Source organism: Balaenoptera physalus, assembly GCF_965194825.1.
Source record: "Balaenoptera physalus genome assembly, chromosome: 2".
Classification (NCBI taxonomy): domain Eukaryota; kingdom Metazoa; phylum Chordata; class Mammalia; order Artiodactyla; family Balaenopteridae; genus Balaenoptera; species Balaenoptera physalus.
Genome location: NC_138883.1, coordinates 76,394,551 through 76,422,470, shown reverse-complemented (window position 1 = coordinate 76,422,470; position 27,920 = coordinate 76,394,551). Strand labels below are relative to the sequence as shown.

Here is a 27,920-nt window from a genome sequence, read left to right as displayed (position 1 = left end):
TATGGAAACAGTAAAAAGATCAGTGGTTGTCAAGGGCTAGGAGAGAAGGAAAGAATGAATAGGTGGAGCACACAGGATTTTTAGGTCAGTGAAACTACTCTGTATGATACTATAATGGTGGGTACAAGTCATCATACATTTGTCAAAACCCATAGAATGTACAACATCAAGAGTGAACCTTAATGTAATCTGTGGACTTTGGGTGATAATGATGTGTCAATGTGAGTTCATTGACTGTAACAAATGCACCCTTCTGATGCAGGATGTTGATGGTGGGGGAGCAAGTGTGTGTGTGTGTGTGTGTGTGTGTGTGTGTGTGTCTGTGTGTGAGGGCAAAATGTATATGGGAACTCTTCGTACTTTCCACTCAATCTTGCTGTGAACCTAAAACTGCCCTAAAAAATAAAGTCTATTTAAAAAATACTTTTAGGGTTTCTCTGGTGGCACAGTGGTTAAGAACCCGCCTGCCAGTGCAGAGGACACAGGTTCGAGCCCTGTTCCAGGAAGATCCCACATGCCACGGAGCAACTAAGCCCGTGCGCCACAACTACTGAGCCTGCACTCTAGAGCCCGCAAGCCACAACTACTGAGCCTGTGTGCCACAACTACTGAAGCCCACACGCCTAGAGCCCGTGCTCCACAACAAGAGAAGCCACCGCAATGAGAAGCCCGCGTACCACAACGAAGAGTAGCCCCTGCTCGCCGCAACTCGAGAAAGCCCGCACCCAGCAACCAAGACCCAAAGCAGCCAAATAAATAAATAAATAAATAAACAAAAAATTTTTAAATAAATAAATAAAATAAAAAAATAAAAATACTTTAAAAAAATGTAACCCAATAATGATTATTGTCAAAAACTGTACAACTAGTGTTTTTTTTCCCCTTTGGGCAGTGACAAACAGAAGCAGACACAGCAAATTTTCTGCAAAGCTTTTTGCTATAGAGAAGGAGTCTGTGCACCAAAATGTCAAGGCTCACACTCCTCAAATGATAAGTTTTTCATCTACTCCCATCATTCACCAGGCCCATTTTGGACACCTCAGCCAGAAATCTTCTCCCTCTCTGCTAGCAGGAACAAAAAGCTCCAGGCCACACGCAATAGTTGGCAAAATCTAGAAGTTGGCGCTATTCAAGCTGCCTCGGTGAAACCAATGCCCTAAGGATCCCTATACCCCCAGGCCTAATCCAAAGATAAGTTGTTTTAACAGATTAGAAAAAAAAGTTGAAGAAGGAGAGTCATAACAGAAAAACCTAGGGTCCCCAGGCACCAGTTTAAGACTCTCTGCAGCAGCTCTGCTTTGGTTGATTAAAGCAGGAGTTGGAGGCCCATGGGAGCCAATTAAAAAAGGAAGTTAGGACGAGGGAGGGGAGAAATGATTCCAGCAACTACAAATTAAAAGTGAATGGATCCCACAGCACGAAGGGATGGTGATTCAAACTGTTGCATCAGCCAAGTTCCAGCACCAACTCCCTGAGCACGAAGAGAGAGCAAAGGGGAGGGGTGAAGGAGGGGGGCAGAGGTGTCCCACAATCTGGCAAGCTTCCACTGCTTATCCCAAGTGAATACATACCTGACAATTAAAACGCAAGTGGAGTCTCTTGATTAGCCATGCAGAAAACCCCAAGACCGTGCCATAAGAGGGACAGGACCTGTAGGCAGGGAAACATGCCCAAAAGAGTTAGGCAGGATGCTGCTGACACAACAGACCTGCTGCCAGTTCAGAACTGCTCTTGTCAAATCAGATCACACGTGACTCACTGTCCTTTGTGGAGAAAATGCTACTTCCATCACTATCCCTCCCCTCCACCCTGTACTTGTAAAATACCTGATGATTTTCAAGCATGTTCACAAATACTACTTCAGTGATTGTCACAAACCAAATCCCTGTGGGTTCTGTCAGGTATGGATTAGTATTTTCATCTAGGAATTTTTAAAAGTTAATGCTGAAGTTCAAGAGATCTAAGAGCATAAAAGCAGTATTATTTGTATATTTTAAGTGATATGCCACTAAGTTTATATATACATAGAATATCTCTTGAATAAAATGTAAGAAAATGGAGTGGTTACTACAGCAAAGGAACTAGGGGTCAGGAATGGAAATGAGGCTTTCTTTTTTCTGTTAGCTTTTTTATAATTTTACAATTTTACACTATTGTATATATAATTTCCTGAAATTCAATGAAAAAGAAAGTTACAATTAGGGAGCAGAAAACCACAATCCAATTCTCTTTCCCACCGTATAATGCTGCCTCCCATGTTGGGTAAACAGGACAGAACAGTTTTCTTTCTCCTGTATCTTGCCACTTATTCCCCATTCCATCACCACCATCCACATGTACGTATACACACACAACTTTCTGTGAGAATTTCCCCATGATTGTCTGCTCAATGCAAATCTGCCAGGAGCTGAGGGTGTGCTGAAAACCAACCAAGTGACAGGAAAATTGAAAATGTGATTCTGGCTTGTAGGAAGAGTGATCCTAAACAATACATTTCATCTGGAAAAAAAATAGTATTTTTGTTCAAATATTTTGAGAAAACAGAAAAATAAGCTAGCACTTCAGCATGAAGGATCAATATTAGAAAGAATGAAGGCCACAAAATCTGCCAGTATTGAGAACGTGGTTCCCTAATACTCTACAGCCTGGCAAGCCACTGACAAAAAGGGAAAAACTTCTTTTCCTGGAGATCAAGGGAGATTTCTTGGCCTGATACAGAGGGAGTCTCCCACAAGAAGAAAGGTGAGAGGCTATATGACGCAATGGGAAATGCAGCTATGCACATCTAAAGATAAAATATATAAATTAAGTTAATGGAGTACTGGAAGACACTGCTTCTCAGGTCACACTCAACACTGATACCCTGACTCTACAAATCACAGATGTAGGTAGATCAGTAAGTAGAGAAGGAAAATGCTAACAGAATCCTGACACCAAGAGGCAGTCATTACCACGGACTAAAGTAGGAGACTACCATGGGAACAGAATGCATACTCTTTTAAAATGTATTCAATGGTTCCATGTGAATTATTGAGCACTTGTGTCAGGTACTGAGCTAGGATTTAAGACCACTAAGATGAGTACCTTCGAAAAGTTCACAGCCTATAGGAAACTGGCAAATAATTAAAACACGGTAAGTGCTCTGAGAGTATAGAGACAGGCATGCCAAAATCGAATATCTCAGGATGGTTTTACAAAAGAGGTAATGTTTGAGCTGAATCTCAAAGGACAATCAGGAGCTCTCCAGGAATGAAGACAACACATTTCAAGCAGAAGGAATCACATGTGCAAAAGTGCTGAGGTATGAAAGAGCATGGAAATTTCCAGATATTAAAAATATGCTGGGGTTGCCATGCATTAGGATTATAAGAAGAGGGCAGAAATGAGGTAATATAGATAAGCAGACCAAAACGTGATGGCTGTGGCCCATGTGAAGGAGTGTCTTACTGGAATTAAAGAATTGCTGAGGGTTTTTAAACAAGGAAATTATATGATCAGATTTGTTTTGAGAAAGGTGAAACTGCTGGCAGCACTTCCCACTTCTGAAACAGCAGAAGAGCACATTAGTGTAATGGGTAGAGTACAAGCTCTAGAGTCAGGAGGACTGGGTTCAAATTCCAGCTCTAATACAGCTGGAATTCCAGCATAATTGAGTCCTGCTTATCTCTACTTGTCATGTACCACCTGTAGGACATGTATTAGTTCATTTAATCCTCATAACAATCCTACAAGGTAGGTAGTAATATCACCTCCATTTTACAGATGGAGACACTGAATCTCAGAGAGGTAAGAAACTCACCCATAGCCTTTGAAGCACAATAACAGTAAAAATTTCAAATCATGGCTCTACTACTTACAAACATAAACTTGGACAACACTACTATTATGATCATTATTACTAAAAAGTGAAAAAAATTAGAGAAAGTAAGATTTCAACTATAGGGAGAACAAAGACCACCATTGCCATAGTCAGGCAAGAAATACAGAATTACTGAACTAAGACAATATGAATGGACAGAAGATAAGTGAAGATATATTTAGGAGACATGATCAACATAACAGCCATGTGACAGACTGGGGGATATTAGACATGAAGAAGGAATCAGAGATGACTTCCCAAGCTTCTGGCCTAGATAACTGAATACATGGTGATGTCAGCTGCTAATATAGAGACAACAGAGGTGGCTGCTAGAGATAATGAGTTCTATTTTAGATACGTTGGATTTAAAATGTCTATGGCACATATAGCCTAGTAAGCAGGTGTAAACTTATCAGTAGCGCTAGGGAAAAAGATCTGGAAATATAAATTTAGGAAAATTAGTAATTTGGTAAATGAACACATGGCTATGAATGAAATGGTTCAATGAAAATGTTTTGAGGAAGAAAAGCAGTAGGCCACGGGTAGAACTCCTAAGGCCACCACCATTTAAAGAGAGGATGAGGAAGAAGTGTCCATATAGGAAGCAGGATTCAATAAGATTCTGACTTCTCCACCAGGGCTACGCACATCATATCCACGGATCAGAAACAGTTTGTGCTTTGGCAATTACCTGGGTTCACTATGTTCACGGTTACCCTCTCAGACTCAACACCCTAGGTTTTTATCCCTTCAGTTCTTCCCCTAATCACTGTAATTAGGCCTCTTTTCCTCCCATGTAGAACCAAGTTATAACCTTCAACTTCTGCTCTACTCTTGGAGTATCCTCCTAGCAGTTCTACATGTTGGTTTGTACTGTGCCAACCCGCTAAGCTGGAACTACATAAGGTCTTTTTTATATAATAAATATATTATCATATAAGACTTTGCATGAGGTCTAATTTATATAATAAATCCCTTATCCCATAACTCATAAAGGTTCTGCTCCCCTGATTGAACCATGACTGATATATTCCATCCCCGTTTCCTAATTCTGACCTCCATGGCCCACCTCTACAAGTATTGTGATAAAGAATAGCACAATTTCCACTACCTCTCTGAAGGCTAGAGACCAAGTGAACCTACAAGAGAAGCAATTGCAAAGCAGGAGCCCTGTTCTAAAGGCTCTTCAAGCCAATAGAATAAAATTTCAAAATCATTATTATTCTGCATACAAGGTGTCAACACTCTCTATATTAATCTAATATATCTTGTTTTCCTAACCCACCATCTGTCCAGCCAGCCAGCCATTTGTTATCGAGTCAGGCAATGTCCAACACTCAGAGATGTATATAATAATGTCTAGAACTCAAAGATAAGTATGAGTTAGTGGCTGTCCTTTAATGTTCAAACCATATAATCAAGTAATCATAATACAATAAAATGTGTCATATAATATAGATGGTACAAAGTGCTATATCATTTCCTAAACATAGCTCCCTAAATTTTTTTTCTTTAATACATTTTCCTCAGTCTTGGATGCTCTCTTTTACATTTTACATCAAATTTATAAGTAGCTAGCAAGTATTTTATTAAAAGATGTTCAACATCACAAATAAAGGAATGAAAATTTAAAACAATGAAATGTCATGTTGCCTATCAGATACAAAAATTATATCCCAGCTCATGAATAGGCACTCTTATAACAGGAGAAAAAAAGGATATTATGAAGATAAAAATAAAAACTAATGAAACAGAAAAAATATACAAAAGATGAGGGTAAACAAAGTCAATTTCTTTGAAGACTTGTAAGAGACAAAAGGCTGAAGGAGAAGTGATAAGGTACAAATGAATAATACCAGTAGAGAAAAAGGGGACAAAATGACTGATACCATAGAGAATAAACAAATAAGGAACAGACTACAAATATTTAGGAGAGTAAATCTGAAAAGTTAAATGAAATGGATAAATTACTAAAAAATACAAAATATCAAAACTGAATCAAGAGAAACTTGAATAATTCTATCCAATAAACCTTAAAGAATTTAAATCAGAAGTTAATCTTTCCATAAAGAAAATGCCAGGTGCTGATTGATGACTTTATGGGCAAGTTCTACCAAGAAAAAGACAAACTGATTTTATATCATCTTTTCAAATAAACATACAGGATAAGTGCTCTTTACTCATTGTATGAGGCTAGCATAACTTTAACACCAAAACCAGACTAGACTAGATTAAGAAATAGTGTAGACTCATAAACTAATATCACTTGTGACCCACAGATATAAAATCTTAAATATTACACAAGTGAATCCAGCGATATAAAAAAAATACATATCCTGACCAAGTAAGTTTTGTACCAAGAATGCAAGTTTGATTTATTAATCAAAAGCTGAGTACTGTAATCCACCACACTAACAGATTAAAAGAAAAAAAAAAATCTGCCATCTCAATAAATGCAGAAAAAGCATTAGATAAAATGTAATACCTTTTCATCATAAAAACCCAAATAGGCTTGAAATCTAAGATAAGGCATATGTAAAAACTATGTAACAAACATCTTATTTAATATTGAAATTTTGAAAATATTTCCTTTAAGTATAAGAACAAGACAAGGACGCTTGCAATCATCACTTGTATTCAGCATACAAGAGATCCTAACTACTGCAGAAAACAAAGAAAATAAAAGGTAAAAGGACTGGAAAGGAAGACACAAAAAAGTTGTTATTTATACACAGAAAACCAAAAGGAATCAACAAATAATTAGAATGAGAGAGTTCTAAAAATGTCACAGCTACAAAATATATAGTCAATTGTATATCTATTCCCAAGCACAGTTAGCAAAATGTAATTTTTAAAATTATACTATTTACAATAGCATAAAGAACTACGAAGTATCTAGGAATAAATCTAATAAAAGATATATAGGACTTTTCCAGAAAAAGTATACAATTATATTGAAATACATTGAAGAAGACTTAAGTAAATGAAGAAAATCATGAATAAGATTCAATGTTATAAACATGTCTGTTCTTCCTAAATTGATCTATAAATTCAGTGCAATCCCAAGCAAAACCCAGAGGAGTTTTTCATAATTTAGGTTCTAAAATGTAAATGGACCACTGGTTAAGAACAACATGGCCCATTGTTATTCTGATTGGATACTGACTTTTTATAAAACGATAAGACAATATGGTATTGGAATAGAAATAGACAAATAGATCAGAATAGATCAGAAGAGAAAGCCCAGAAACAGACCTATATACTATATATAAAAAGTTGGTTTAAGAGAGGTTGGGCTTTGGGGCTTACCTGGTGGCGCAGTGGTTGAGAATCTGCCTGCCAATGCAGGGGACACGGGTTCGAGCCCTGGTCTGGGAAGATCCCACATGCCGCGGAGGAACTAGGCCCGTGAGCCACAACTACTGAGCCTGCGCGTCTGGAGCCTGTGCTCCGCAACAAGAGAGGCCGTGATAGTGAGAGGCCCGTGCACCGCGATGAAGAGAGGCCCCCGCTTGCCACAACTAGAGAAAGTCCTCGCACAGAAACGAAGACCCAACACAGCCAAAAATAAATAAATAAATAAATTAATTAAAAAAAAAAAAAAGACAGATTGGGCTTTAAAATCAGTGGGCAAAGGATGGATCTTTAATAAAAGGTGCTGGGGCAATTAATTACTCATTAAGAAAAAAATTATATACCTACATCATAACACAAGGAAAGGTCATAATGAAAGAAAAGGACAAAATGATAAAAATTCATAAATCAATAGAGGGGATATGTCTTGATGACTTCAGGATAGGGAAAGACTTCTTAAAACACAAATAGCACTAACCATAAAAGAAAGTATTGATAAATTCAATAATGCTGAAATTAAGAACTGTTCAACAAAGGATCTAATACAGAGAGTTTAAAAAAAAAAAGACAAGCTAAAAACTCTTAGATGTTTGCAGCACATAAAATGACAAAAGATTAATAGAGGAGATAAATAAGTCCTACAAATCAATTTGAAATTCAATACAGAGGTGGGCAAAGACACAAATAGGCATTTTTACCATAAGAAAATATTAGTGGCTCGTAAATATATGAAAAGATATATATTGGCTCAAACCCATTAACAGTGAGAGAAATGCACATTAAGGCCACTGGGAAATATCATTCAAACTTCCTGTATTTGTGAACCCTGAAACATAAGATGACACCAAACATAAATGAGGATGCGGAAGACTCATTAGTAGGAAGACTCATCCACTGATAGCAGAGACAAACTGGTACAACCACTTTGAAAATGTTTGATATTTCTCCAAAAAAAGTTGAACATATGTAACTCCATGACCCAGCAATTCTATCCTTGTGCCAATATTCTGAAATAGTGGTTCTCACACATAAGAATCACCTGTAGGATTTGTTAAATACAGATTGCTGACTCTTCCCCAGAATTTCTAATTCGAGGACTGAGGCCTGAGAATTTGTATTTCTAAGAAGTTCCAGGTAATGCTGATGCACTTGGTCTAGGAACACTCTTTAAGAACCATTGCTATAAAAGAAACTCTTGCACCTACACATCAGGACATGTACAGAATACTAATAATGTATTGCCTTAATAGCAAAAAAAAATGAAACCCAATATTGTTTAACAGTAGGATGGATAAATTGTGGCATAATCATACAATGAGATATTATATATCTGTAAAAACAAATGAGATAAGAACATGGAGAGGCACACAAGAGCTTCTAAGATACTAGTGATTGATATTTCCAGTTTTCAAGCCAGGTGGACATTTTCACAAGTATTCTAATTACTCTTTAAACTGTACACACATATTTTGCATCCTTGTTTGTACATGTATTTCATCAAAAAAATCTTTTGAGTTCTGCTTCTATCACCTACTGGCCATCTTTCTATTGTCTGGCCCAACACGAACATGTCAACTTGTCTCAGGACTTGAGTAAAAGGGGTACAGTTATTGGATCTCCTCTCTACTGACTTTAATGTATACACCTCACCACCCTCCTCCTTCCCAATTGCTTTCAAACATTTCTCACGATATTTTACACCCCCTCAAGTTCCTGATCACTCTTCCATGACTATAGGCCTCAAAATCAACAACCAGAACTGAATACAAGGCTCTACATGTGGCCTGACAGACACTGTATTTAAAACACTCTCTGGCTAGCAGATTCATTGGTATAATCTAAAAACAGTGTTTTGCAATTATATCATACTGGTTACTCATATTGACTTTATCTTACCTACTAAAATTCCGAGTAATTTTTCATACATGATGTAGAAGATACACCTCTGAAAATTGTTCTTTTTGGACCAAAAGAATGGACTTTAAAATTTTATTTTAGATTCAGCCCTTAAAACTTCTTTAGATAGATTGATGTTTATTATACCATCCATTTTCTGAGGACTTCTCCATGTTTTACATTCTTCATAAATTGAATGAGTCATCAGTGATATTCAAGTCTCTAATCAAGAGTTGAACAGGACTAGACCAAGGACAAAGACCTGAGCCACATCACTAGAAGTCTTCCAAATTAATCTGTATCCATTAATGCACTCTCTGGTTATAACCATTCAGTTGGTTAATAATCCTCCCTCACATTTCCCTATTTTTCCATGAGGATATTAAAAGAAACTGTTATAAAATGTATCGCTAGAACCTAAAGGAACTGAATATCTAGCTCTCTCTGGTCTTTCACCCTAGTAACACTATGAGAATAGTACTGCTGTCATGTTGGACTATGATAAGGGCCACTCCTAAGGATGACAGAATGGGGAAGTGGAAGGAAGCTGGTTCCCAACAACTTTGTGGAACTGCCATTCCTGCCCTGGGCTGCTTATTGCCAGATTTCTTTTAACTGAGAGAGAAATAAACTATTTTGTTTAAAGAAAAAAGCGGGGAAGGAGGTATTACTCTAATGGATTGAAGTGATCCTAAAACCAAGAATTCAAGCCTAGAGAGAATGAAGCAGGCCAAACTACACAGTATTTTTTTTCCAAACAAATTTAATTCTGTTCCAGCCCCAAAGAAGGGGAAGCACCTAAATTTTAAAAATAAAAATTGCTCAGAAACTAAGTCATTAAAAAAATTAAGCCCCCTCCCTTAGCAATAAATACTGAAATGATATATACACATGAGGCTCAGGAAGGAGGCAAGAACAGGAACCTTGGGGACTCTGTCCCATGACAAGGTCCCAACACTTCTACCAACTCCATGCTCTTTGCCTAAAACGTAGAAGAGCAATGGAAGAGGCAGGAGATATACCAGGGACATGTGTGGTCCCAGAGAGAGCTGGAACATAACAGGAGAGAAAGAAGACACAAAGTGTCTTACAGGGCAGAGGAAAGGAAAGTTGTCATCTAAAACATCCCCCCAATTCCAGTTGCATCACTGGATCTGGCTGGTGCAGTTGCCGAGTGCCCTTGAGCTTTTCTCCTCGCCTCCACTCCCTCTTTAGCATGCCATCCAAGGAAAGTCATTCACACTGTGGCCTCGATGCTACTGTGGCAGCGGCCTGGCTGCTGGAGCCCTGAGGCTTCCCATTCACCACCAGCAGGAGGGGCGTCTCCACACGAACACTGGAAAAGGAATAGTCCTGGAAAAGACAAATATACAGAGACTCATTACAGATCCTAAGATGAAACTCCAGCACAGGGATACACCACCTGTGGCTTTCTCACCCCCTCCTTTCCACCTCCCGCAGTAGATATACCCCTTACCTCCATCTCACATTAAACAAAGCTGAACTAACATAGGGTATGTAATTTTCCCAAAGTTTTCAATCTTCAGAAGGAAAATCTGGGACAGGTAGAGTGCCAGTAACTGTCATTACAAGAATGGGACAATTCTGATTCAAAAAGAACAGGATCCTGGCACTGCCCAACAAAAGGGTCCCACCAGCTCTACAGAATCTTCCCTTCCTACTGTGTTTATCAAAAATTATAACTAAATACACACAGCAGCCAAGCCAGAGCCAATGGAAAGTCTGAGAAACTCTTAGATCAAGTGTTTGTAAAGTTATAAATTAATCTGCCTAATATAAATTAGACTTACTTCTCCTTTAATGTCAGGAGGAATTAACAAAATGTAGGTTTAAACATTCTCCTAATAACAGAAAACATCAGCTCAGTTTATCAGTTCAAATGTACTTTAAGTTGCAAAATGTGTTGTTAAAAGATCTTTATCCAAAAAATGCTGTTCCACTTGGAGTGTAAAGGAGGTTCTTTTAAGTCAAAGTAAAGAAGTGAATTAAAGAGTTTTCATAAATCAATTTTTAAAACATCCTAACAGGAACATGGGCAAGTGACAAAAAAAAAAGCAATTTATAAAAGAATTATAGTCAATAAACATATGATAAAATTTTCAACCTCACCAATAATCGAGAAACCGAAGCCAAACAATATTGATGCTATACTTTTCATGTAAAATCAGCAAATAATTTTTCAAAGGTTTCTACACAGAGTTGCAAAGAAAATCATAGAAAAACAATTACTGACATCCACTGTTGATATTAACTGGTACAACCTTCCAAAAAATAGTTTGGCAATATGTATCAAAAGTCTTAGAGGGACTTCCCTGGTGGCACATGGTTAAGAATCCACCTGCCAATGTAGGCGACAAGGGTTCGATCCCCGGTCTGGGAAGATCCCATATGCCAAGGAGCAACTAAGCCTGTGAGCCACAACTACTGAAGCCCGCGAGCCCTAGAGCCCACGCACTGCAACTACTGAGCCCACGCACCACAACTACTACTGAAGCCTGCGTGCCTAGAGCCTGCGCGCTGCAACTACTGAGTCCACACACCGCAACTACTGAAGCCCGTGCGCCTAGAGCCCGTGCTCTGCAACAAGAAGCCACCACAATGAGAAGCCCGTGCACCGCAACAAAGAGTAGCCCCCACTTGCCACAACTAGAGAAAGCCCGCGCGCAGCAATGAAGACCCAATGCAGTCAAAAAAAAAAAAAAGTCTTAGAATTCTGCATACCCTTTGGAGCCAGGATTCTACCTTAGAAATTCACTTAATTTCTTTAATGAATTAATTAAATTTATTTAATAATCATGGATATGCACAGATATTAAAATATTTACTAAAGTACTTTTATAATAAGGAACAATTATCAATAATCTAGATCTGGGGTCAGCAAATTTTTTCTGTAAAGAGTCAAATAATAAATATTTTAGGCTTTGTGGGTCACATGGTCTCTGTCACAGAACTATTCATCTCTGACACTAGTATAAAAGCAGCCACAGACAACAGTAAACAAATGGGTATACTTTGTTTCAAAAAAATTTAATTACAAACACTGAAATTTTAATTTCCTGTAATTTTCATGTATCACAAATTATTATTCTTTCAATTGTTTTCATTTAAAAATATAAAAACCATTCTTGGCTCACAAGCCATACAAAAACAGGCAGTGAGCCAGATTTGGTCAATCGGCCAGAGTTTGCTGACCCTTGATCTAAATGGGGAAAAAGCGGTTAAATATCTGCTCTTGTAGAGTTTTGTAAGGATTAAATGATCCAATGCAGGCCATAAAACTCCTTGCACAGTGTTTAGCAGTCAGTTAAGTGTTCAGTAAATTTTAACTATCATCATCATCTTCATCACCACCTCTATGTGTTAATTCAAAACAATGTTGCAGAATATGGAAAACCACAGGAAATGTTCACAAACATTTGCATATAATATTCCACTCATAATTAAAAATATACATACGAATGTGTACATAAATTTATGAAAAGACTGGAGGTTTACATACCAAACTGTTAACAGTAATAACATCTGACTGACAACATTTCAGTCCATTTTTTAAAATTTACTTTTATTGAAATAATTGGCATATAACATTATGTAAGTTTAAGGTATTAATTAACATGTTAATTTGATATATTTATATATTGCAATATGATTACCACCATTACATTAGCTAACACCTCTATCACATCACATAATTATCATTTCATTTTTGTGGTGGGAACAATTAAGATCTAGTCTCTTGGCAACTTCGAAGTTTATAATACCATATTGTTGTCTATAATCACTATGCTGTGCATTAGATCTCCAGGACTTATTTATCTACTGGTTGCAAGTTGATACCTTTAAACAACATCTCCCCAGTTCCACCATCCCAGGATAATCACCATTCTACTCTCTGTTTACACAGTTTGGCTTTTTAAGATTTCACATGTAAGTGATATCATATGTATTTGTCTTTCTCTGTTCAGTCCATTTTTAAAATTCTTTTTGTTTACTAGTAGTTTTTTAGTAAAGAAAAACAAAACAAAAAACAAAAAAAATTACTTTTTAGTAAAACTATTAGTAAAAAATAAATTACATATATACATATACGTGTGTAAATATAGGATATCATACAACACATACACACACATATATATGCATTACTTTATATATTTTTTTTAAAAGAGGTAAACTTGTCCCACTTTGAGAGCCTATGAGGTGAGAAAGAATCCTAGCCATCACTCACCTTTCCCTTGTGCTGAATTCGGTGAAGCCGAAGGTTAGGCTCAGGGATGGCTACAGAGTCCCCAATGAGCACTCCCCAGCTCTGCACCATATTATATACCATCACTGCACAGCAAGGTCCATCTGAATCTACCAGGCCAAATGTACTGCCAGGTTAAGATGGGTTAAGAGAGAGAAGAGAAAAAAAAAAAGGAAGTGGGCAGGAAAGAAAAGCAAAAACAGGGGTTTTAAAATATCAGCCAAAAAAAAAAAAAAAAAAGCTTTCTTAGTTACTTATTTAGAACTCCTATGACAGGTACTATCATTCACTATGTACATCTGAGGGCTCATTTGTCTTAGATATGTATCTTTAGAGAACATGCACAAGACTCATCAATCTGTCACTTTTCTAAGAACTTGGGACACATTCAACAAATATTAATAATGAACTAGCTCAAAATGTGGCAGCGGAACAGTATTCCTGCTCTACCAATTTAACTATCACAACCTTCATCAAACTGTCTAACCATTACTGTCAATTTAATTTAATTCCACAAACTTTCACTGAATACCTATCATGTGTCAGGCACTGTGAGTGAGCTTATTAGTCTAGTGGGTGTCAGACAATTAGACCATCACCAACAGTACAACTGCAATAGGTGCCAGAATAGCTTTTTGCTTGTGATGAATTCAGTGAAGCCAAAGGTTGGGCTGTGGGAGCTCAGAGGAGAAATGTCTAAATCAATGGAAAGCCAGGAAGGTTTCTGTGAAGAGGAGACCCTCAAACTGAATCTTAAAGAATGAAAAACTACCTGGGTTAAAACAGGAAAACTAATCCTCAGTGGAAATAAAAAAATCTCTAAGGGAAGGGGATATGGTTTGACTGGGAAGGAACATAAGAGAACTTCTGAGGTGGTGGTCATGTTCTCTATAGGTGTTTAGGTTATATGGGTGTATGCATTTGTCAAAACTTAGGAAATATACACTAAGATCTGTACATTTCATTGTATGTAAATTTTACATAAAAAGAATAAAATTATAAACAAATATTGAACTCTAGTTAATGACTGCATGCTGAAGTATTTAGAGGAAAGTATACTAATGTCTGCAATTTACTTTGAAATGGACCAAGAATAAGAGAGACCAACAGATGAACAGGGGAATAAAGAGATCTGTGATAAACTAAGTATAGTAAAATATTAATAGTAGACTATAGGTACACCAATGTTCACCGTAAAATTCTTTCAATTTTGCTGTATGTTTGAAAATTTTTATAATAAAATGTTGGGGGAAAAATGTAATCTATATCAAGAAGCAGCAAAAAGATTATCCAGGCATAGTAACTGTGTGTAAAAACACAGAGGCATGAAAATAGCTGTTCTGAAACCTACAAAATAATCCCAAGGTTGGAACAAAACTACACAGTACCAGTAAGAGATTTTAAATAAGAAACAGCAATGGTCAGATCTGCATCTGGGAAATATTTCTCTGTACTGTGGAACACTGGAGGAAAAACAGGGAACAGGGAGACTTGTCTGGAGAAGTGTTAAGAGGCTGAATTAAATTAGTAAAGACAAGAAAGTAGGGACTAAAAGGTATATCTATTGGACTTGGTGATTGCCTCAAAGCAAGAGAATGGAGAAGTCTAGAACAACTTCCAGAAGTCTTAATTAAGTGACTGAGTAGAGGTGGTACCATTGATTGAAAAGGAATTCAGGGAGGACAAGCAGGTTGACAGAGAAAGATGAGGTGAGTAATTCTGAACATACTGAGTTAGAGGTTTCTTATTATAGTCCAGAGGCAGCCAGATATAGGAATCCAAAAGTTGGAAATGAGCCCTGGGCTGGAGCTAGACCTGTGGGCATAGAAGAGGCAGCCAAAGCCTTGGGTTTGTATGACATCACCAAATGAGACGACCTATAAGTGAGATGCTGAAGAATCGATGCTCATGCCATCACTTGGCACACCCAAATTCACAGCAAACACTGCAAATCAAGCACAGCATTCTCCTGGCGAAACCAGTCAAAGCCTCAGAATCCTTCTTTACAGTAAATCATGCAGCCACTGCCAAGTGATCAGCGCTGGCATCTATTTGCTGTCCTGATATAGACAGAAAAGAGGAAAGGAACAAAAACAGAGGCCTCGTAGAACTTAACATTTAGCAATTGCACATAAAAAGAGGAGTAGCAAAATATTTGTTCTCAAGGGCCCCAAAAACCCTACCTTTGTCTATATTTCTTTCTCATTCCTCTTAGCTCTAGGGTCTGCTCTAGTAACTAAACTCTTCTCAACTATCTTCTTGCTCTTCAATTCTTCAAATACATATACCATGAAAATGCCATGGAGGAATATCAGGCATACAATGGGAGTTATATTTTAGTTTGAATGGAGCAGAAGGGATATGAAAGGGAACAGTGAGAGAGAAATCAGAATGTTTCCAGTAGAAGCTACTGGATCAAACACTGGTGATCCCAGAAACAAAAAAAATTCAGCAGAAAACAGAAAAAGGAAACTAGTCAACCAGGGATTGGGAAGTGAGTGAAGGACCAAGGAATGATGACACTGACCAAACCCTCATTTTTCAAGAGTTAAAAATTTTCTAAATGAATATTTTTAACTCATTTCCTCTGCTAGACTATAAGCACCCTTCATTTGGGTGTGTTACATTTTTTTTTAACTCCCTACAACACATATAGCAGATGCTCAATGAATATTTGTTGAATAACATCTGAGAGAATCTCTCCATCAGGCCATAAATTCAAACTCAAAGCTCACCTTCCAGAACTGCTTAGGCATACCTAAGTCCAAACAGGACTTAGAATTCTTCCTCTTTGTGCCTCTATGATCATGAAAACACAAAGAAGTAGGAGAATTTTAAGGTTTCCATCTGTCTCATAAAAAAAAGTAGCTGTCAAATTTCAGCTTCGAATACAGGAGTCCACAGAATACCAAGCTCAGGGAAAAAATGGATGGTGACAGAATCTATAGAGAGATTGTCAGATATCACCTAAACAATACTTGCTCACAGAAGGGAAGACAGTCACAGAAGTGAAGCAGAACTCACTAATCTCTGACCACTAACAATGTCCTCAACTTTTAGAGAAAGGCCAGGAAATAAGAGCAACTAGTTTAAAAGGATGAAAAAGAGAAAAGGCAAGAGAAACTCACAAGGGGACTTTCTCCTCCGTAGTAAGGCTGAACACCACCTTTCCCAGGACCACAGCTCCACTATTTACACCAGGCTGCAGAGCACTCAGGGGCTTGCGCTCCAGGGTCACCTTCTGCCCAGAGGCTGACTGATAGCGCCCATCACCACAAGGGCCTAGATGGGCTGGGCGCAAGCTTCCCAGCATGCTCTGTAACTTTCTAGTCTTCACCTTTCCCTGCAAAGGAAAAGGAAATAGGTAAGAAGCTGGGAACTGATAGGGAGGGTGGGAGGGAGAGAGATGCAAGAGGGAAGAGATATGGGGATATATGTATATGTATAGCTGATTCACTTTATTATAAAGCAGAAACTAACACACCATTGTAAAGCAATTATACTCCAATAAAGATGTTAAAAAAAAAAAAAAAAAAAAAGCTGGGAACTAGTCACTCTCCTTGAGAGTCTAGACCTCCCCTCCCACCTACCCACTTCTGTAGGGTCACTACTACCGAGGCCTACTTTATTCTTATTTTATTGACCTACAGCAGAATAAAAAAGCAGGATTCAGCATTTAGACATCTCTACCTTGCTCTCAAGGAGGCTGGTTAATCTATTCAGGAAATCCAGGAGTTGCTGCTCTCGCTGCTGGGACTCTGGCCAGGCAGGGTCCAGTGCTGCAGCCCGAGAAAAGCCTTCCAGGGCCTCCCCATAATTCTCTTCATATTTATGTAACTGCACAAGAAGTAACCAAAAACCTCCCAATTATAAGTGTGTTCAACACAAACTATCCGTGGGGTGGGAGGAGGGGCGGGGGAGAGATTAGTAATAGCACAGTGGGCTAGGAATCTAGAGAAATAAACTGTTTTCCTTCCCAGCTGTCTTCCTCTTCTACAAATGAACAGCCTGAGGAGCCAGTAACACCTTACATCCTGGCCAAGGTGATCGCAACCCCAAAGATGGAATCATTTCAAAGAAGCTAACTTCCAAACTCTAAAACAGTTAAGTTGTATATATTGGGTGATTCTATTTTTATGTTTACAATGAACACTTCAGGAAAGTCTTCTAAACTGTGTCCCCCATCCTCTATGTACCCTCCCACCAACTCAGCCCCTTTTCCTTTCCCTCCAGATGCTTTAGTCAAACTAAGCTAGCTTTCTCCAGAAATAATTTGGCTTTCCTCTCGCAGTTTGTACCCAACCTTGTCCCTGTGAATACTCAGTTATCCTCACAGGCTAAGACCTAGACATCTTATGTATTTGACCTTCAGATGACCACTCCCCCACACAAATGATATTTTTTTTTTTTTTTTTACCGTTGCCCTGTTCAGATGAAGATCAGGATTGCTGGAAGCTGTCCTGTCAACCTTCTCCTATAGTGGGATAAAAAGACCATCAGTGGCTCTTGTCTCAGTCTTAAGGATGGCCATGCACAACATGTCCTAAACCTCCTTACCCTGGAAAAATTTAAGTTTCTTGCTTGTCAAAATGTTGCCCAGGGCTTCCCTGGTGGCGCAGTGGTTAAGAATCCACCTGCCAATGCAGGGAACATGGGTTCGATCCCTGGTCCGTGAAGATCCCACATGCCACGGAGCAACTAAACCTGTGTGCCACAACTACTGAGCCTGCACTCTAGAGCCCGCGAGCCGCAACTATTGAGCCCACGTGCCACAACTACTGGACCCCACGCACCGAGAGCCCGTGCTCCGCAACAAGAGAAGCCTGCGCACCACCACGAAGAGTAGCCCCCGCTTGCCGTAACTAGAGAAAAACCCACGCATGGCAACAAAGACCCAACGCAGCCAAAAATAAAATAAATTAAAAAAAAAAAGTTTCCTATACCCACACTGTTATACAGTAACTGCTTGTGTGGCACATATTACTCAATCCCTGAAACCTCAAGGATGAAAGGGTTTCGTATGTGCATGAAACTTTAAAATATGATTATAATTTATCCATGCAATAGTATAAAAATAGAAGAAATATGTGATTAACATCTGATAAAGGGACTTCCCTGGTGGCTCAGTGGTTAAGACTCCGCGCTCCCAATGCAGGGGGCCCAGGTTCAATCCCTGGTCAGGGAACTAAATCCCACATGCATGCTGCAACTAAGAGTTCGCATGCTGCAACCAAGGAGCCCGTGAGCTGCAGCTAAGACCTGGTGCAACCAAATAAATAAATAAGTCTGTCATACAGAGTGAAGTAAGTCAGAAAGAGAAAAACAAATACCCTACGCTAACGCATATATATGGAATCTAAAAAAACGGTACGGATGAACCTAGTGGCAGGGCAGGAATAAAGGTGGAGACGTAGAGAATGGACTTGAGGACACGGGGAGGCGGAAGGGAAGCTGGGATGAAGTGAGAGAGTAGCACTGACATATATACACTACCAAACGTAAAATGGATGGCTAGTAGGAAGCTGCTGCATAGCACAAGGAGATCAGCTGGGTGCTTTGTGACCATCTAGAGGGGGGGGATAGGGAGGGTGGGAGGGAGGCTCAAGAGGGAAGGGACATGGGGATATATGTATACATATAGCTGATTCATTCTGTTGTATAGCAGAAACTAACACAACATTGTAAAGCAGATATACTCCAATAAAGATGAAAAAAAAAACCCTTGAACAACACAGGTTTGAACTGCACAGATACACTTACATGTGAATTTTTTCCAGTAAAAACTACAATACTAAAAAAAAAAAAAAAAAAAAACTGATAAAAAATTTATTTTAATCAATGAGATGCTGGTATAAATGAGGAAAGCCTAGGAAAGAAATGATGTCAATTTAATGCATTTCCTCTGCCCATGAGCCTGGCTCCAGATACAAACATCTACATCCAAGCTCCCTTAAAACACAGTGAAAGCCAAATTCTGATTCTCCAATTTAAATACATGGCCAGAAACCACATGACAATGCAGACAAATATGTCATGAAGAAAATGCTGGCTATGTTCATGGCTATGATCACTTTATTTTTTTAATTCTATTCATTGCCTGGCACACTGCAAAAGCACAAACAACATGAATTAAATTGTTTAAATGGTTGGTTCAACTATGTTTAAAAATGCAGGACTGATGAAGAAATTAAGAGTTAAAAGCAACTGTTTAGCAGAAGGCAAACATAAAATTTTAAGGAGTACATCATGCTTTAAAATGTAAACATTTACCAGATTAAGAAATTAGAGTAAAACATAATTCCTCAGCCTGAAAATGTCCCTGATTGATAAAAAGAACAACCCCACTGGCTATACAGGTTGGGCTGAGTTAAATGCCACCATTAAGACTACAGTGAGAAGCACAGTGTGTGAGGAAGTCATATCTGTCATTTCTTAAACAGCCATTTTATTACTGCACGCTCCTCTGTCGTGAGTGTGAGTTTCACCAGTTGAGCTGCACTCGTCAGCACAGCAGTGAGGGCAAGAGCACAGTGCACACGTGTGTGCCCACAGCTCCCGAGTATGGCTGCACCAGAGTTCAACCAGGGTAATGCCAAACAAATAGTATGAGAAGTGTACTTTTTAAGAAATTAATTTGAGTTGAGATATTTTTGAAATATAAAAATTGGTTGTATTTTTTAAAGCTATAATTCTTGTAGACATCTTGTGCTTAAAATTTTGACTGTGCTTATTAAAAATGGTTATCTATGTTTTGCACTTCAGCTTTGTGAAAAATAAAGTTTCTGTGGGATGGTGAAAAAAGAACAGTTCCTAAACTGCAAACATGAGTATAAGGTAGCTATATTCCTTATTCTGCCACTCAGAGCAAAATAAATAATGGTAAGTTAAAAAGCAAGTCTCCATGTCAAGAGAAAACAAAAGAAAGTGAATATGAAGCCTATATAAAAAGTGCTCAGAAGGTCAATGTAAACCTTGTAACAGTGAGCAGGCACTCAAGGCCTGAAGGAAATCCCCCTGCAAGTGGCTATCGATATAAACATAGCCTGAAAGCCTAAGGCAAAGCATGAGCTCCGGTGAATTAATCCCTAGGCTATAATGTAGAATGGGCTACATGCTGTTTTCCATTTTAGTCTGTGGGAGATCCAGAGCCATACTATCTAATGGTTAACCTGGGGATACTGCTTAATTTATACTTAAGTATCAGGGTTTTCATTTTTTTAAAAAATGTACACGAATATTAATAAGCATTATTTTCACACAGAACATGTTAAAAAGATGAACATGTTGGCATGGGCTCTGTGGTTTGGTTATACACGCCTGTACGAAATCCAAACAGCTCAAGGAGCTACCTAGCACTGAGGCACACACTGCAAGTGGTTGATACATCACCTTTGCACATCCAGCTTTGCGAAACTACGCACACTGGACGCCAGCAAACACTGCCCGTGCATCTTGCTAAAAAGCCACAAGGAAGACTGAACAACACTCTTGTTTCTGTTGCTGCCCCTATATATCTTGCCTGGGTGACCATAAATACTTACTGCTTGGGCATAGGCACTGAGGGCTTGCTGGGAGATCTTAGGGTTCTGGCCAGTGCTGAAGTAAAGAGAAAGGTACGCGTTCCCCAGAATATCTGAAAGAGAAACACAGGGTTCCGCATGTAAGGAGCTTGAAGCCGCCCCTCAATCCTAACCAGGAAAAAGCTGAACAGACTAAAAAATCCACAACTCTTCCTGGATGCATAAGAAAGGGGATAACACAGGGCAAACCGCTGCCCCCAAAATTGGAGAGACAGGTGAATACAGGGAGTTATGGCTTAGCAGAGCAGAAACTTATGAGCTACCACAGGAACACTGCTGGGGTAGGAACACCTAAACTGAAACTGATGAATTCTGGAGGCTCAGTGTTGACAAGCCCAGGGGTCCCAGTCACAAGGGAGTCCCCACAATATTGTGAGATTCACCTCCAGGAACTGAACCAGATTCCCACAGCAAATATCGGAGAAGAACACCCTCATACTTCCAGCAGAGGGAGGGGGCAAAGGAACTTTTCTGAAATATGCCAGAGCACTCTCTTCTTCTTCTTCTTGTTTTTGTGGGGTTTTTTGGCCACATCACATGGCTTGTGGGATCTCAGTTCCCCGACCAGAGATTGAACCCAGGCCATGGCAATGAAAGCCTGTGATCTTAACCACTAGGCTACCAGGGAACTCCCGAGCACTCCATTCTTAACAAGGCCTGCCCTCAGGAGAAACTAATTAACCAGAGTCTAACCTGCTAGGGTAAGCTACCAGTTATCAGAGGGTAACTGACCTAAGGAAGAGAAATACCCAACTCCAACCCACTCTAGGCATCCTGTCCCACCTAAGGGGGTTGGGGGGGAGGAGAAAAAAACTAAGAAACACAGTGATGGATCATCTCAGAGCTCAAGTTCAAAGTATAACTATTTTGGTTACCCTCAAAAGTCTATAATGAAAGGCCCCACATCTGAAACAAACCACTGATGACACTAAACTTACAAGTATACCCAAAATTCCACTGGGATAAAGAGGCAAACATGGACCCAAAGGAGAAACTACAACAGACTGCACAAAAGCCCTGCCTTGCTTATATGGAAACATAAGCCTGCTCTCTTCGATGAAAAGGTCCAAGAGTTCCTAGAATAGTGGTTCATCAAAATATCTTTTGGGCTTCTTCAAAGCGAAGATGCCCTGGCTTCACACTGATTGCAGTCAAACTCAATAGATGGGCTCCAGATGATTCTGGTGTGCAGCCACGGTTCAGAACCACTGCTCTAGAAACTTGCTGGAGATCTTTTGAGAGCACTCACACCAAGAGCGGCCATCAAGGATGTCCATCTGCACAGCCAACTTAGCCTGTCGCACACTGTCCATGACATGGCGAGAATGTTCATCTCCAGAGTCAGTCCGCAGTTGGCGAAGCACCATTGACAGGTTTTGAAGGGAGACTTTGTTCTTGCACTGCAAATGGAGAAGGCGTATATTCAACCTTTGTGATTCTAGTTCCCCTTTCCAGATCTACTCTATCTCAATCTTATTCTAATTTTTCATCTTAATTCTTACTGCCATCTGTGTCTCAGACCCCCATTTACAGGATCAACTTGGTTGCTAACTTTTCTTCACTTCTCATCTACCCCTGAACCTGATCCCATCATCTTCTTCCTTTCTCAGTCCCCTGTCCCTGTTTTCCTCCCCTTCTAATTCTGTTCTCTAAGTTCCAGTACAATTCTACTCTGGTATTCATGATCTAGGGAAACTCACAGAACCAAAGAAATCCCATCCTTCCCATCTGCGTTTTCCAAGGGCATAGTGGGTGGCTCACATGGGTGAGAGCTCCTGAGAAGCAGGTGTGGGCAGCTGCAACATCCCCTTTTTTCCAGTACACCTCACCCAGCTGGTTCCAGGCTTCCACCAGCTTGGGCTCCAGCTTCACAGCCTTTGACAGAAGCTCCTCAGCCTTAGGGCTATAGTCAGGAGTCACATTCAGTGCCTTCCCAGTTAGCATCAGAACCTGTGCCTTGCCCTGGACAGAACCTAGGAGGAAGGGAAAAGAAAAGTGGAAAGGAAAGTGGAAACCTAGGCAGTCTTACAGGTAAGACTAGGGTATTCTCTCTCAAGGAATAACCCCATGCCAGTTCTAGGAATGAAATAATTGAGAAAAATCTTCATGAACAAATCATTTATTGAAAACCTACCACATGCAGCGTACCGTTAGAAAACAGGGTACCAAAGAAAGCACTACCCCTACCTTTGAGGGGCTTACAATCTAGTGGAGAGGACAATGCATATCCATGGAAAATCAAAAAGACAATGAAAAGGAGCGTATGGCATACACCCAATGAATGGACTTTACAAAGTGAAAAGGAGAAAAGACCAGACACTCCAGGGAGAAAAATGATGTAAACAAAGAGGCAGAAATACATGTGGCATGTTAGTGGGAGAATGGATGGTTCACCCTGAATGAAACAAAAAGTTCCTTTGTAAGCAGGTAGTCAGAGATAAGGGTAGGAAAAAAACGTCAGACAATGGAGACTTGAATACCAAGTGAAGAGGTCTGGACTTCAATCAGTCAAAAGTAGGAATCTTTGAAGATACTTGAGCAGAGACGCAGACAAGGAATGAGAGTAAATGCGTGAAGTAAGGATTTAGAAACATAATGGCCGTGGTCATTATTTAAGTTGATTTGGAAGTAAAAGAAATTAGAGGCAGAAAGGTCAGTTAAGAAGACTACTGCAATAGTCATCAAGCAACAAGCATGCTCTTTTTTATTTCATGGCATTGGGAAATGGAGTTTAGAGAGCTGAAAGGCTGCCATCCTTGCACTGGCACCCTTAGAAGAAATATTCTGTTGTACTATCTTGTGGCAGCCACAAATAGGGTCTACAGAGAATCTACAGCCACCAAAGAATCTACAGAGAGAGCAAAACTCCACCACATTTCAGTGAGGGCCCGGGGGCTGGCATGTTCTTTTGGGACGCATACCCACTACTTCCTCCATCTGCTGCAGGGTCTTCTCCATCTCCTCCCGCACATCCTGTTGCTTCCTCCCAGCATCCTCAACACTGTGTGTCTCGAAATAGCACTCGCGAAATGAATAGAGCTGATCCACCAGTTCCTAGGAAGTATAAGAATGGTACCATTAAGTGCAGAGAATACCAGACAAGTAAATTTGAGATTGGCTAGCCATACCAGCTTTTGGCCTGGAAATGCTGATTCTCTATCTTACCTAGGAATGACACAAGAGGCAGGTGGACAGGTCTATCAAAATACCACAGATCATGAAGGAAAGTAGCCCAGCCTACTCTCACACTGTCCCAAGCCAGTCAGCACCGTGATGATAGTTCTCTCCTCCCAGATCCAGCAGAGCTTCCAAAATGACTAAGCACTTCACGTACCATAGTCAGGAGGGAGGAAAGGCTTTGCAACTTGAGATAAAACAAAGTTAATAAGATCATCCTATCTGGTACTGGTCCCCAAAGTGTAAAACTTCGAAATTTACCTATTTAAAACTGGACTTCCTAACAAAAATAATCCCTTACCCCTGATTATTCCTATGTCGGTATCTGAAAATACATGACCTCTGTGAATATGACAAGTAAGAGTCGTTTTCCACAACAAACAGACCAATTTAAGCTTCATAACCTTGGTATTTTTTACAGAGTTTTGATTCTTTAAACACTTGTGCTTTTGTTTGTTTTATTTTTGTCAAGTCACCTTCTGGCTCTCTTGCATTCTTTCCAAGTAAATGTTCTCTTTCCTCTTTAAATATCTCTATCTTTGAGTCTTCCTGGGACACCAGTCAAAGCTTTTCCATTATCTAGTCTTTCCTAAAACAAAACAGCAGCAGAAAGGTATAATCCAATCCTACCAAGTCTTATCAACTACCTCCACATCACATCCCACATCCATCCACCTGTCTCCATCTGTCTATGACTATCCTCAGCTAAATCAGTATCATTACTTGCCTGGACTATTTCAATAGCTTCTTAACTGGTCGTCCTGCTTCTACCCTTTCCCATTCTCCTCACTATAGCTGGAGTGGCCTTACAGAAATGTACCTCATGTCACAAACCCTCAGACAGTTTCCCATTGCAGACAGAATAAAATCCAACTCCTTATTACGGCCTAGAAGACTATAAGATCTGACCTCCCACCATTCATCCTGCCGCAGACTTCTTATCACTCTCCTACAATACTCAAGCCACACTGGCTTTCATCTAGTTCCTCAAATCCACTAAGCCCAATCCCACCTTTACACATGCTGTTCTCTCTGCCTGGACATTCTTCCTCCTGACCTTTGCATGGCTCACTTCTCATCATTATTTAGATCTCAGTTCAAATATCAATTTTTCAGAGAGGCTTTCCCTGACTACCCAAACTAGAGTAACCCCTTCCTCCTCCGCCCCACTGTTAAATCACACTCCTATCTTCCTTCATGGTACTTATCTGAAATTATGTGGCCTATTCATTAATCATCCACTGTCTATCTCCACCACTGGAATGTAAGCTCCATGATGGGAGTATCTTAATCGGTTTTGTTTAGAGCTATACCTGAGCACTACCAGAGGGTGTGGGACATGATAGGCTCTCATTATATAAATTAATGAATCTCTCTTTCTCTAACAAATACTTATGTACTATACTTAATTTAAAATCCTACCCAGAATGAAGAAGTTAGACTCTCGCTTTCTGCAGCAGTGCTTTTCAAGTTGTGTTGTGTGTATTATTTCCAGGACCCAGCCTACAGACATTCTGATGTTAGTAGTTTTAGCAGAACCCAAAATCCTGCATTTTAACAAGCACCCTGCATGACTTTAATAAAAATGATCTGTAAAACACACTTTGAGAAAAATCGTTTTATATATTCCTTCTAACCTAAAATGTCTATAACAATGAAATAAAGTTTACCACCATTCCCATGAATAGCAACATCACCATCCTTTTCCTCTCTCTACTGCATTCTCCTATTCCAGCCCTGCACCTTCCCCACTCACCCCCAAGATACCCCAGGTATCCTCTGCCTAGCTGCTTAGGGCATCTACCACAAATCAAAGCAGGAAAAGACAGCTCTCAGCAAATACTACAACCCATTTCCTTTTGTCCTGCAATCAGCACAGCTACATATTAAGAGTTATAGAAAAGGTCTTATTGCTTGTTTTTAGTTGTTATAGCAAACATGCAAGAAATTGTTTGATTTTGTTGTTGGTTTGTTTTCCTAGAGTGAACATTTTTAATAACTTTTTTCTCATGGCAAAAATCAATATATATTAGTTGTTAAAATTCAAATAGGTACATGTAAAATAGAAAAGGTTCAAAATTCCTCATAATCATCCCAATAACCTCAGAGATAACCACTGCTTAGTTTACCTTTTCAGGTTTTTTTCTACACATATACAAACATACATACACAAACAATGTTTGTAATATGGAGCCAGGATTGAGAATCTCTGATTTCAGTCAGTCACACTAGGGAATAAAATGAAATTAATCCAAGTCAACTGGATGTGAAATAAAGCTCACACTCTAAAAAGCGTTATTATTTTAATCTGCTCAAGAAACAAAGAAATCTCACCAATGTTTAAACTTTTGCAGTAGAAGCCTTTAAGAAAGTTACAAGCTTGTCATAAGCCTAATGTTTAAATTTCAGGCTGTCTTAGAACACAAAAAACTCAGTTTCTGAGGTTTAAGAAAAATCTTCAGTCATCAAAAGAAAGGTAAAGAACCAAGCAATTAGTTAGCTGCTACCTACCAAGTACAAAAGACTGTCCCACTCACCACAGTCAACTGTGGACTGGGTGGAGTCTGGAGCCTTCTGCCCCAGGCCCCAAACTGTAATTGCACAGTGTGCAAAAAATCAAAACTGTGAAGTTCTAAGAGGAGTAACCAGAATACACGCGGTGCAAGCCACTATTGTGATCGCTGCCAATTTGAAAGCAGAAAAGTACTGAAGACATGGTCTTTGTGGGGATCAAAACAACATGCGATAGGTAACAGCTCCTGCAGATCTGCCAAACACAAGTGTATGCTATTTGTTGTGAGTGAATCGAGGGGAAAAAAAATTCCCAAGAATGTACAGGAATAAAGTTAGCAATAAATCCTCTTCCCAACAGGACTGAAATTGAGTGCAGTCAGGTCAGCAGCAGGTGGTCCCAACAAACTGGCTGCGCCCGTCCCCCGCCCGGGACCTCCCCTAGCCAGCGGCGGCTGCACCTTCGGTAGTTGTTATAGTAACCACACAAACACCAGCGTCGGGTATATGTCAAGAAATTCGAAGGCACTGCATAAACTGGGCTCTCTACTTCTTCCCGAATAATATAGATTTTAATCTATGGCCTCACCTGCAATTTCGACAAAATTTCCTTGACTTCCTCCTCTTCCTCAGCCATCATTTCCCAGACACCCTTGGCTTCTCCGCCCCCAACTTTATAACCACAGAGACGCATACCCGTCCCCACCATGGAGCCACAGCGACATCTAGAGCTCTGGAGGCTTACCGCGCCTGAGTTTTCAAAGAAGCTGGTTTTGAGCTGGTTTTCAAAGGGCGTCGCTCCAAACCTAATTAACCCCATGCCTTTGAGCTATAGCTCAAAGGAAATGGTCTGCAAACTTGTTTCTTTTCCAAATCCTGTAAACAAAATGTTCTCAGATTGAGTGCATACATATTATTGTTTCGTATCTTCCTATTTATTTATACCAAGATTATAATACCCCAAAAAAGAAAACAAGCTAAGACAGTGGATGCCTGTATTGTTAAGTTTAAAATTTTGCGGGAAATGTAGTACAATGGTAAGGTAACTTGTCCAAATGTTTTCCAGGCCTTACAGTGATTTTCTATACATGAGGAATTTTATGATTTTGAACACACTATCCTAATAAATCTACTGCACTTGGGATGGTATTAAGAAAGCCATCACTAATACACTAATAGTATACGTATTAGTCACTAATAATGCTTATTTATTGATAGACTATATCCCCAAGGGTATTTAAAAAAACAATGTCTCTGGAGAGGGAAATAGGGGGACTGA

General features: G+C 39.5%; 1 protein-coding gene across 6 annotated transcripts; it reads right to left on the bottom strand.

Annotated features, from left to right (window-relative positions):
- Positions 1-982: 982 nt before the first annotated feature.
- TTC5 (tetratricopeptide repeat domain 5) lies at positions 983-27,920 on the bottom strand. 6 transcript variants are annotated; one of them, XM_082452413.1, is made up of 10 exons: positions 27,231-27,384; positions 23,875-24,007; positions 22,715-22,926; positions 22,203-22,353; positions 20,915-21,006; positions 17,791-17,847; positions 17,064-17,210; positions 16,502-16,716; positions 13,356-13,500; positions 983-10,462 (listed from the first exon to the last, which is right to left on the bottom strand). In XM_082452413.1, exons 1-10 carry the CDS (start codon positions 27,348-27,350, stop codon positions 10,343-10,345), a joined length of 1,392 nt encoding a protein of 463 aa, XP_082308539.1. In that variant the 5' UTR covers positions 27,351-27,384; the 3' UTR covers positions 983-10,342. The 6 variants fall into 6 exon arrangements, 5 of the variants coding, with proteins under 5 accessions (XP_082308539.1, XP_082308543.1, XP_082308541.1 ...); XM_082452417.1 differs by lacking the exon at positions 13,356-13,500 and having other exon boundaries at positions 1,609-10,462; positions 27,231-27,920; XM_082452415.1 differs by lacking the exon at positions 17,064-17,210 and having other exon boundaries at positions 1,612-10,462; positions 27,231-27,385.